At 52.3% G+C, this 12,321-nt stretch overlaps 1 protein-coding gene across 2 annotated transcripts in view; it reads right to left on the bottom strand.

Annotated features, from left to right (window-relative positions):
- Positions 1-1,480: 1,480 nt before the first annotated feature.
- Positions 1,481-12,321, bottom strand: part of EYA3 (EYA transcriptional coactivator and phosphatase 3) — a 140,819-nt gene continuing 129,978 nt past the window's right edge. For both annotated transcript variants that reach the window (XM_067530834.1, XM_067530835.1), the window contains 2 exons: positions 11,284-11,384; positions 1,481-4,933 (listed from right to left, as the gene is read on the bottom strand). In XM_067530834.1, the coding sequence (XP_067386935.1) occupies positions 4,853-4,933; positions 11,284-11,384 (182 nt within the window). In that variant the 3' untranslated portion in view covers positions 1,481-4,852. The remainder of the gene's footprint in view (positions 4,934-11,283; positions 11,385-12,321) is intronic.

Below are 12,321 nucleotides of genomic sequence, written 5' to 3'. Positions count from 1 at the left end.
GGGAGGCAGTTGAGAAATTAGTGGATTTTGTGTGTGTACCTGTCTGTGTACACGCGCCAGGAACCTGAGCAAGTGCCCAGAACCATCCAGAAACAAGGGCTGGGAGTTACTGGCAGATCAGTGTTTTTGATGAGCTGGAGGGTAGGTTTCCATGGTGGGTGGAGTCATAAATATTCATAATTTGAACACTGAGCCAATCAGGGCTCAGGTAGGGACAAGCTATAAAACAGAAGTATGAGCCACTCCTCCTCCTCCCTCCCCGTGGATGATCCTGATGAGATATAGGACGGTGTCTCCCGGAGTCAGAGGCCGTGGCTGTGACGACTTTGCCAGTCTCCTGCACCCACTAGCACAACCCCTGGGTCCCCGCCCAGGATCAAGCCCTTAATACAGCACAGGACCTATTTATTTATATGTATATTTATAAAGTTTGACCTCAGAAGTTAGATGTTTTCCCCTGCAACCCAAAGGTTTGATAGAGGCTCATGGATTCAGCAGAGTTAGTTTTTATTGAAATGTTTCAGAGATTATAAGAAGTTTTGGCCTTAACATATTTTGTATTAAATTGAGATTTCATTGTAAACTGGTTTATTTTTAAAAAGAAAAACGTATAATTTAAACAACATCAAAGAACTAATCGCTAGTTATCCCCGCGGAGTGGCACAAGCACGCAGGTCTGCAGCCAGTCCACGCACGCAGCACGCACAGACTGCCCCGTGTTGGCAGCCACGGCACAGAGGCCAAAAGCTCAATTGAGCCATGAAAACCAAGCTCCTCATTTGGCCTGGGAGATGGTCCCTCCGGGGCAGGGCTGAGAATTTTCCCCTGCCCATAATGACCCTGTGCTGGGAACAGCAGCATCAGCTCCAGGACTGTCACACTGGGTTTTTAAGTCCGCTGGGTGACTTCAGTGCCATTTACACTCAACAGCCCAGGGCAGAACAAATTCCTTCGGGGCGGGGATGTTACAGCCAGGTTTGCAGAGAACAGACCATTGCAATTATTACAGAAAATAAAGACTTTATTTTTCCAGTTCACAGGACAGTTCCCATCACACAGAACATGAGTGGTCACAGAATGCACAGCCACATACATACACTGCAACCAACACCTACTTCTGTGTGTAAGGCATCTGGCGGGTCCAGGGGAACCACCTGCTTTCTAATATGCTCGAGTACAAAGGGTTAATGCAGCCCTGCCAGGGCATTGGGAAAGTCAGAGGGCTGCAGTGAAGCTGAGGACAGACGTGCTGACTCAGGCTGGAGGCTGCAGGAATGCTCAGAGGGGGCATCTTAAGGCTGTGCAGCTTTCCCAGCTTTTCCGCATTAGAATTTGACAAGTTGCTGGTTAAATTACAACCAAATCAAAAATAATCAGAAAGCAACAAAACCGCGCAGGAGGCAGAAATGGTTTTCTGAAGAGAAACCCACCCCTGCCAGTTCACTAGAGAAAGGACAAGTCTCAAACCAGCCAGCAGAGGAAAGAATAAAACAGCCAGGTTAACCTTTATTAATGTAACACAAACATGTACCATCAACCTCCTGTTAGAAAAGTATTTGACATACATTCGAGGAGACGTCGTATAAATAGCGCTATGAAATGTCACCGGCTGCAATAGTTTCACACACAGCCTAAATTTTGCTGAGGTCTTAAAGGTTCCTTAAAATAATCTGAAGTAAACAAACAAACAAGGCAAAGCCTGCCAGCTATCCGACTGCTCAGTACCTTGGATTCCAGCACTCGCTCGGAGTGTCTGGGGGAGCCCTCCCCCAAACGCAGAGCCCCCTTGCAGTTCTCCCTACAATGACTGAAGTGCCAGATGTAGGCGGTTAAGGCACAGGTTTCAAATCCCACATTCAGCTCACTGAAGTATGAGACCCGTGTTCCAAACAGGCTCAGTTTCACAGGGTGAAGTGTCTCAAGCTTATTTACAAGAGAGCTTCTGACCAGCTAGTGACCCTCACCAGTGAGAGCTGCTTATGGAAACCAGAACGGATTCTCCTTTGAGCATCCGAAGTAGAGGTGCCTCATCTTCAGATGCATAAAGCATCTATGTCTTCGGAAACGATGCATTTTCACGTGGCTAATTTCCTGCTGGCTCATCCCCACTCTCTCTGGTTAATGTAGTAGCTAGCCCTTCTATGGACTTTATTCTACACACTAGTGCTTTAAGGAGTTGAGAACAAGGCAACTCCAGTACTTCCTGCCACCCACGGCCACACCTGCCCAACCCCAGAGCACCTCCACATACAGCGTATGCCCTGCCTGCCCTAAGTCCTCCTCCCCCAGCACACGCCCATAGGGAGAACAGGTGCTTAACCTGCCAAGCAAGGGACAATGGGGTCTCCTCCCAACGCCAGTGTGTAAACCTCACTGGGCTGAATGGCAGCTACCCAAGGAAGAGGTGCCAGTGTGTCCAAAGGCCACAGAGCAGCAGTTACACAGACAGACACGTTTCCAGACATTAGGACAATTCCCATTTAATGAGCCAGAAAGTAACTACTCATGTTGAAATTGGCTCCATGGACTCCCTAACAGGGAAGATGCTGCCTAGACTGATTACATTGGTTTCTATGTACATAGCACGAACCAAAGTGGAAGAGGTTTCCTGGGGAGCCAGCTACAAATGCACCCAGCTCTGGAGTATATCTGCCTACGGTCAGAGTGCAAAGCCAGCACTAGCGAGCAGATAGTACCAGGCAGGCTCCTAGTTCCTGGGCTCCCATTGGCAGTTGGGAGGAGACACATTCCCTATTTGTTGTTTTATCGAGGAGATCACAGATATAAATATACCTGAAATCCAGAGGCCTTGGTGCTTTCCCTGTTTTCACCACTCAGGCTCTGCCTAGGTTAGCAACAGCTGCTAACCCATCCAGCTGTGCCAGGGGTGGGAGCCCTAGTGAAGGGGGCCACCTGCTTGCCACCCGGTTTTCAGTCACTGTTTCATCTGGTCCTGTCCAGAGCAGGCCGACCGGACAGTGCTTAGAGCAGGGGCAGGGGGCAGCCTGCGTGAAGGCTCCAGCACTGCCAACGCCCTGCAGCTGAGCGGGTGCTAGCCAGAATGCGAAGTTCTCGGAATGGGTCTCCAGCAGACTGCGCTCACTGTCAGGGCATCTCCTCAGAAATGAACACGCTTCTTGGGGCAGGGGAGTAGGTCAGACACTTCGGTCGCTATGGCCAGAACATGCAGCAGCTGCTCACTGGCCTCTCAGCGCGGAGCTCTTCGGAGTGAAGTGCTGAGCTTTCCAGATCATTCCTCTGCACGTTCCAGATCAGAGATCCAGGGCTGTCTACGGAGCTCATGATGTCTAAAGACGGGATCCTTTGGGTACTGTCAAACCTTTCGTATCCCAGCTGGGCACGAAGAGCAGAGAGGACATGCTGCTGCTGGGCATGAGAGGATCCCACAGTGTACGCCAGAACCAGAGGAGCTACAAGTTCAGGTGCTGAATGGCACATGCTTAGGGAAGGGGCAGAAGAATTTCACAGGAGACGGGGAGAGCTATGCAGAACAAAGCCCTGCCCTAGCACTGGAACTGGCCTCTGACAGGAAGTCCCTGGCTTGGGATAATGATGCACAAGGTCTAACACATGGCCAGTACTGAGCAGGGCAGTGCTAAGATACAAAGTCGTCTCACTGGGAGCTGCTGTCACTTGCACCCCAGCAGAAAGGTCTGTGTAGCTACAATCCCTGTGTCTGGGTGCAGTGGGGTCTCCTCTCATTGCTGGGGGTCTGGTTTTCCCAGAAAACAGAATCCCACTCACAAAGGGATTTCTGTTGGGCTTATCTAGCTCCGTAGTGTAATGGAAAGAGGAATCCAATCAAACTGAACCTGATTCTGCCAGCAGGAACTTACTGGACATGGATGGAACTGGGAGAAACAGCCCAGAAAGCCTATTGACATTTCCTTTCCTGATATAATCGTGAGGATAACTGTGCTTTAAATTACTGCTGGCCAAGTGAAGAATCTCCCGTCACGTCAGTGGCACTGAATGCAATACCGTACATGATTTCCACATGCAGTTTTGTTCCGATAGTGCCTATCACTCTGCAGTCCGGATCACTGGCCATTGCCTAGGCTAGAATGGGGTAATTGTTGTTTGGGAAACAGGGCCCGGGGAAAAGGGGTGTGTGGTGACTGAATAGACACTGAAAAGCCAACCTTTTACTATATGGGGAACTGCAAGTCCTGGATACATTTCCTTCTCCTTCCTTACTGTTCAGTGAAGCCACCTTGGAATGAAAACAATCTGAAGAAATGGCACTAAATGAACTGCTCTGAACAGACAGGGCGGGGTCGAGGGCTCGTTTTCACAGTGACACACAAGTATTTTTGACATTTTCATTGATATTTCCCATGAAAAATTAACAGCCTTTATGGTCTTGCAGGAAGGGGGAAAGTTCAACCCTGCCCCAGACACAGGACTCTTTTCTATAAAAATAACGTATATACATTCACTCTGGGGTCTCTAACTGGGTGGGTTAGAATGAGGGAGGGATCTTACAAACGTTTGCTGCTGTTATATTAGCACAAGGATGTGCACAGAGAATCTCTCGAGATGACCAGCTGGAGCTCCCTTAGCCCCAGCCATTCCCTTCTTTAGAAGCCAGAGAACAATGAGACACCCTCGCTGTACTGAGCCTGCTGCTTTCAGGGTCGAACCCTTTGTACCTGGCAGTACCCGTGCTCCTCAGGAAGTGGCCGGGTGTCACCTCCGACTGGACAGTTTGCATTAGCTACATTTCTTCAGCAAGGTGAAAAGGAAGCTCCCAAACAGACAAGCTTTCTGCCCCTCCTGTTAAATGGAGAGGGGCTTGAAAGGAGCTACACTTGCTCCTCTGCTCAGCTTCTTACAGGAAGTCTAGTTCGAGGGCCTGGTGAAGGGAAACAAGGTCTGCATGATTCGTGATCCTCCAGAAGGGCATGTTGTGCTGCAACAGACAGTTACAAAAGCATGGTTACAGAACAGCTTTCCATCCCCGCACGCAGAGTCCCAACAAAGCGCACAGGTTGGGTTTGACAACGCTGCCCCAGAGCTGACGGCTCCTAGCACACAACAGTCCCACAGGATCCCGCTGGCCTGCGCACACCCGTGCTTCCTACACTCTGTATTCAGGACACAGAAGGCTGCAGTCAGCTGAGATACAGAAGGTGCTCGCCTCAGCCTTCGGGCAAGCTGCTGCAGCTCTAAGAGGACGGTTTGCTGCGGGGTTTATGGGAGGAGCTGCTCAGGGCATGCATGAGTCAGGCTGCATGACGACTGAATGGACAGTGATTTAGTGCATTGGACAATGTCTCAGCTCCCGCAGGTAGCAGCTCTGGACTGAACAAGCCAGAACAGCTCCCTTAACCAAACTGTCAACACCCACTGTCAGTGTAAATTATAAACCTGACAGGGGTTAACCAGGAGTGACCCAAAGACTGTTAAGAACGGAGCCCTCGCTCTATTCACGGTTCAGAGAACTTGCACCTCACCGATCAGCGCAATACAGCCACATTCTGAGAGACTCTCTTATGAGGATGGTATTGTACTGGCTGGGTGTGAATGCATGGTAAACGCAACCAAAAAAGGAAGCACCCAGTGGAGACATTAGGGCTGAGAACTCAAGTCAGGTAAGCAAAGGGTCCCCACCATGTTAACTCTGCCATGCTGCACATCAGACCACGTGGACACCCACCATTAAACAGCAGCTCACTGTGGGTTTGCATGCAGTTCCGGTGCAAGACTGGGGTCTTTTGAATAGCAGCATCCATCAAGGCAGTGCGTGTGTCCTGTGCCGCCTTATGCTCCAGTACGAGTGCCTAGAGGGCAGGACGGCCATGACCCTCCTCTCTCAGTTCCCTCCCAACTCTATCCCATGTTAGCGGATTACTCCAAGAAGTGGGGATGGGAGGCAGGTCATGGGATCCACGCTGACAACACCTCCAGGAGCCATGGTTACTGCAGGTTCTTCCATGGTGTGTTTCACTGTGGATCCCACTGCAGCTGCCTGGCAAGCAGCATCCTCCCCACATGGTGGGATGAGTCAATCAGGGATTGAACTGAAATACTGCCCTTCCGAACATTTCACAACGGTCGGTGGCGCCATGTGGCTGCCTTGCAGAGATTGGTACAGTTCTGAAGCAGGCCAAAGATGCTGCCTGTGCCCTGCTGAAGCCTGCCTTGACGTTTGGAGGGACAGGCTCTCTAGCCGTCTGCTAGCAAGTGGAAATGCACTGTGTGATCTCCTCGGGGATTTGCTGGGACGAGCTGGCTTAGCCTTTCAACACACCACATATGGCCATGAAGCGGTAGAGCGGAGGTCTGAGGAGTCGGTCCTGTTCACATAACAATGCAGGGTCCTAGGAACATTCAGAGTATGAAGTTTCTTTTTTCCCTGTAGTGAGTGCAGCTTTGGGAAGAAGTCTGGGAACTTACTGGACTGGGTTTCAGGTGGAATTCTGAAAGCTCTTTAGGGATGAACTTCGGGTGGTTTCATCCTCACTTTGTCCCTTTGGAAGGATGGACATGGCAGTCCAACCAGGACAGCTTGTGCTTCACTTATTCTCTGTGCTGACATGGTGGACACGAGAAAGGCTGTCTTGATGGTGAGGTGGCATAATAAGCATTCTGCTAATTGCTGTCGGGGGCTCCATGAGAACCACATTACTCTCCCATGTGGGAGTAGGGTCTCTTTCTGGAGGCCAGGATGGAGAAGGCCCTTGATAAATCTTGTCACTGGATGGTTTGAAGAAACCGAGTGTGTCAGCACTGAAGCGTGGCACATTGATCTTGCTGCCAGATGGAATTTGAGAGCTAAAGCCTAACCCTGCCTGCTTCCAGCAGCAGTCTGTAGTCCAGAATCTCTGGTATCAGGGCTCAGCTCAGTATGTCCTTTGGAGTTGTCTATATGGAGAGTCTTTTCCCCTTCGAGGAGTAGGTAAACAGGAGGGCTTCTGACTGTGCAGAAGGACCCCCTGGGCCTGCAGGGTGCAGTCTCCATCAGTCCTGCTGAACCTGCCAACATCCAGATATCAGATGCAACAACCACAGGTCCTGGTGTAATATCGGTTCCTGGTTCTGCGGTAGCATGTCCAGGCAGGTGGAAAGGCGGATTGGGGGGGAGGGACGACAACGACGAACGGACGTCTGCAGGAGACCTGACCGCCAAACTTGCCTCAGCCAGCAAGGGATTATCATTATGACTGAGCTTGGGCCCATCTGGTCTTGGATATGATCCTGGGGACTGGTGGGGAGGGAATGGTCCTTGAGACCACGGAAGTACAAAGATGTCTGGAAGGGAGCTGGGACTCACCTCCCATGGAGCAGAAGTCCTGGTACTTGGCATTGTTCACCATGCAAACAGGTCTAGGGTGGGAACAGCCCTCCAGCAAAACAGAATCTAGGGTGGATTTCCACAGTGACTACTTGTGGTTGGTTACCACCTTCCTGCTCAGGAAGTCCGGCAGGTCGTTGCTGACCCGTGTTCAGTGTAAAGCTATTGGAGTCACTCTGTGTCAATGGCATCATTCCCAGAACTCAGTCACCTCCAGGCAGAAAGGAGATGATTGAGTTTATGTGGCGCATTACCAGAGCGTTATCCATAAGGATCTGCACCGTGGCAGAGCAGAGGACAAGTAAGAATGCTGGGCAAGCCAGCCTGATGGCTCTTAGTTCCAAGACATTCACATGGAGTTTTAGATCATCCTGAAGTCAGAAACCTTGCATCTGCAGGTGGTTCCGGTGGGCACTCCAGCCCGTGACCAATGTCATCACCAGGGAATGGCCTAGAAAGTACCCCATTTCTTACGTACAGTGGGTCTAGCCACCATTCGAGGTCCCGCAGGACATGGGGTGTGTCCAAGATGTGTTGGGTCGTAAGGTGTCTAAGGTGGGGAAAAGGCTGTCCTCTGCCAGTGTTGCAGGGGGCTCAGATGAAGTTTGGCGAGTGGCGCCACATGTGCGCACACGGACAAAGGGTCCCAGATATGCACACACTGTGGTTGTTGGTCTCGTCTGCGAGTCGCACACTGTCACTGTTGGGAGTGAAACCTGTCCTCTGTCAAGAAAGTTTTAGCCAAACTGGCGTTGAGCAGAGCTACTTTGAATGCTAACATCTATGCAGTACAAGAGATAATGTCTCGTGGTTCCCTTGGAGTCCCGCCTGGGAGAATGGGCTGAGGCTATGAGCTGCTTTGGTCTCCACTCAGGATCTGCCTCTGACCAGCCAGTTGCCTAGATACGGGGATACATGGATTCCTATTTCCTTAGCTCCTCCACCACCACGGATAGACACTTGCTGAACACTCTTCCTTCGTAGTGTCCCCAAAGGGCAGAAACCTGGACCAATAATGGTCAGGTCAGGCCCCAATGTGAACCCTCAATGCCTCCTGTGGCCTGAGTGGATGGCGATGTGGAAGTATGAAAGTCAAGAGCTGCAAACCAGTCGAGCTTGGAGCTGATGGAGGCAACACCATCCTGAACCTGAGATGGCATATGTATTTGTTGAGTCTTTCCAGGTCTAGGATAGGGGGAAGATCCCCCTTCTTCTTTGGGACAGGGAAACATCGGATTTAGAAGCCTCTTCCCTTGCCCTCCTGAGGTACCTCTTCTATGGCTCCCAGACAAAGCAACGAGGCCACTTCTGTGTGTTACAGGCTCTCGTTAGAATGGTCCCTGAAGGGGGCTGAGGTAGGGAACGGAACTAGACAGGTTAGCTGCTGGTGATGATCTCCAGCGCCACCTGTCTGTTGTTAGCACAGACCATGCCCGGTGCCATGGGATGAGGTGGCTTCCAAATGCTGTGCCAGGGGACTGGTTTCTATACGGCTCTTGACTATCCCATCAAAAGTGCTGATGGATCATCATGGGGCTGAGGTGCAGGAGGGTTGACAAGCCTTGCTGTTCCCAGTGCATTTTCTGGCCTGGTACTGGGTATGCTGTGGTAAGACAGAACCCACGATGGGCTCTGCTGGTGCAATGATGGAGGGCAGTATGCATTTCTATGAGGTAGGGGAGTGTAGATTCCCAGAAAGCATAGGTTGCTTTGGAATCAGTGAACGTAAGGGGCTCTCAGTCCAGTCACTGAACTGCTCCGAGGCCTCAAAGGGCAAGTTCTCAATCGTGGTCTGTACTTGTGAGGGACACCTGACCTTGGAGCCACAATGCTCGCCGCATGGTCACTTCACTGGCCATAGACTTGAGTCTGTCAGAGGCACCCATCGCTGCCTTGGCCACACACTGGCCTTCTTGCATGATGTCCTTCAGTTTCCTCTCTGCTCTTGTGAGGGAGCCTGGCCAGGAAGGGTGTCCCTTTGCCCCATCTTAAAAAGCTGAATTTGCCTGGCCATGGGTCCTCACCTGAAGCAAGGTGATGAGTATGTCTGTCTTCCAAGCACCTCTAAGCATCTGTGATCCTTGTCCTCGGTGGATCTCGACTTCCCCTGGACAGCTGAGACCACGGCCAGGGGTGGGCTGGGAATGAGAGTTTGCTCAGACCCCGAGGGGGATCCTGGTAGCATTTTTCTCAACACATCTGGCTGGCAGTGTTACAGTGGGCGACATATGCCACAAGGCTCTTGCTAGGTCCAAGTGGCCTTTATTTATGGAGAAGAAACAGCCTGGGAGATTTCTCAGAGATACTGAGACCGCAATCTCCATGTGATCCACACCGGGAGCTCTGAAAGGTTTGAAATTGTCCGGTGCTGGATCGGGGCCAAGGCCACCTCCTTGTCGGGACCGTAAGATGAGGTTTCTCTAGGCAGAGAGGCATCGTTCAGCCTCCAAATCTCACTCCTCTCTGTTCCAGTGCTCAGTGCAGCCGCAGGAGATGGGATGGACAGTGACCGTGGGGATCAGCTCCAAAAGGCCAGTGAGGGTGGGCCCCGATATGTGTACGTTTGAAGGACTGGTGGGTTGCTGGCCAGACCAGTGCCAATGCAAGTGTGCTGGAGGCTGAGGCCTGTAGAGACACTTTGGTCTATCAGTGGCACTGCACACAGACATCAGTGGTGATGGGTCTCTGCTGGACCCCAATAGAGAGGCATGTCCTGGGGATGGTGAGGAGGACAGCATCTCTTCCATAGGCAGCACTGATAGGTAAAGTGGCCTGGTGCTAGTGTGTATCTCTGTGCCATGTGTGGCTCTGGTGCACTCCCAGTCTGTACAGCCAGCACCAGAATCTACATCAAGATAGGTACTTCTGGTACCAGTACCGGTGGAGTCTGTTGTAGCACAGTCTGCTCCTTTCCACTCATCTTCGATGTCACGTGTGATTCGCTCGGCTTGTCTCCTGACATCTTCCTGGGACCCTTATTATGGTAGGACACCAAGCTCCTTCTGGTGCTCCTGCCTGATGCTCAGGGAGGCCCCTTTTGGAGTCCTGCTTCCAAGTCTGGGCTGTTGATGGCTTGGTGTCCGTGTCGACACTGCTGCCAGTGCCGTTCTGTCTGCAGAGTCTGTGCGTGGCCTATCTGCTGTGCTGGACGGTGCAGGCTTGATCATTAGAGGGGGTCTGAGCTTAGCTCATCTGCATCCAATGCCACTCTCATAGCTTGCTCCAGGAGATGGAGATTCAGCCTCACCCCCATTGACTTGTGGGTTCCTGCAGGGGCGAAGAGGCAGACTGAGGACTTGCTTGGGGTGCAGGCTCCTGCTGTGCCCGTTGTTCAGAGGAATCAGCCTTTTGCAGGAGGAGCAAGGCTAGGAGGCTGCGTGGCCTGAGTCCACCATTCAAAGCTCCTGTCTCTATGGGGGCGATGTACAGGAATCTGCAGGCAGCTTTTCGTTTGCCAAGCGCTAAAAACAAGAGCCGGGCAATCAAAGTCAAGAAGGAAGGTGGTTCTGAAGGATCCCAGAAGCTCTGAAGGAGTTTTTTGATAAGTTTAGCTGGAGCTGAAGACTAGTGGGTCGGACACCATCTAGGCGCCGTCTTGCTGCCATGGGTGTTTAAGAGGGAACTGAGGGCGGGTAGCAGCACCGTCCTTTCTGCCCTTGCATGGGAGCAGGAGGCGGCACCGGGCACATGCTTGGTCCTGCCAGGTGCTGCATTCAAATGAATCCAATCTCATGAGCACAAGGCGCATGCCCAGTGATGTACCGCCGCAGAACTCCCAGCAGTGCGCGAGCAGCGACGCCGGCCGGGGCTGACAGCTACAGAGGGAGCAGGGGACGAGCAGGGCAGTTTGCGTCACAGAAGGAGCTGGGGAGCAGCCAGGGAAGAAGAGCCACGCCCTGAAGCAGGGTCTGTGAAAAGAAGAGCAGTGGCAGCCCTGCCACCCAGGCGGCAGCCTGGACACTCACCTGCTTCGCCGCTACCTCTTCATCGCGCCCATCGCCAATCACCACGTACGTCACTTTCTTCCCAAAGCGTGACACAATCCTCTCGAAGCAGCTCTCTTTACCTGCCAAGACAGACCCCACTAGTGAACGCTTGTGGGAGCAGCACTACCCACCCCGCACGGGCTGGGCCCATCCTCCCCCGGCCAAGGGCAGACTCTGGTTTTGTTCCTTTCACAAGCTCCCATCTCCTGGGGAAGGGGAGAACACCTGGTTTGGACTCTACTGGAACAAGCTGTTCCCATTCACACGAGCTGGAGCAGAGCCATGCAGCAGGACTCCTCCTTTGCACACACTGACTTCCCACCGCAGGACAGAGACACAGCCATCGTCAAAGCACACAAGACAATGCTGGCTCTGACTCTGGCTGGGGAGCCAGTGTACCTGCCTTTTTCAAATCCAGGATCAGGCTGCCGAGGATGAGCTCCCAGCCACTGCCAACTAGGGGGACTGCCCTGCCACGCCCTCTCCAAGGACTGGCTGGAGACTCCAAGCAACTATAGATTTAGCTGTGGTGGCTAGAAGGTCCCATCTGCCATATCCAGCCCATTTAAGGGGTGCAGGCCAAGGGGTTCCCCAACAGGAATGCTAGCTGATTCAGACATCGGACAGCGGCTACGCCAGCCCCGAGAAGGTGCAGCATGCTCCCCCACCTCTTCACCCAGCTGGCTCTGCTGTCTGGTGCTGAGGAGCGTAAAGCCATGGCCCTGCTCTCATCCCTGACAGGCATCTAGCTCCCCTAGGCATGCCAGCAATGGGATCCTGGCCAGCACCAGGGCCCTCCCTTCTCCTTGCACTCCCAACACTGGGCCTGAGCAGATGTGGGCCTTGAAAGGGACAGTGAGACTCTGCTCTTTAAATCCTCTTTAAAGTCCCTATAGCAATGGCTCTCGTGGTCTGCTACAGGGGCTGGGTTCCTGTACTACACGCCAGGTGGCTGCAGACCATTGCTTTAGGAAACAAAGGGATTTTACTGAAGAGGCTTAAATCTCAGCTATCTAC

The sequence above is a fragment of the Emydura macquarii genome, unplaced genomic scaffold (assembly GCF_026122565.2).
Source record: "Emydura macquarii macquarii isolate MOO-44397 ecotype Brisbane River unplaced genomic scaffold, CSIRO-AGI_Emac_v2 contig_3113, whole genome shotgun sequence".
NCBI classification, from domain to species: domain Eukaryota; kingdom Metazoa; phylum Chordata; order Testudines; family Chelidae; genus Emydura; species Emydura macquarii.
Note: the sequence above shows the minus strand (reverse complement) of the source record. Positions and strands in the feature narration are given on the sequence as shown.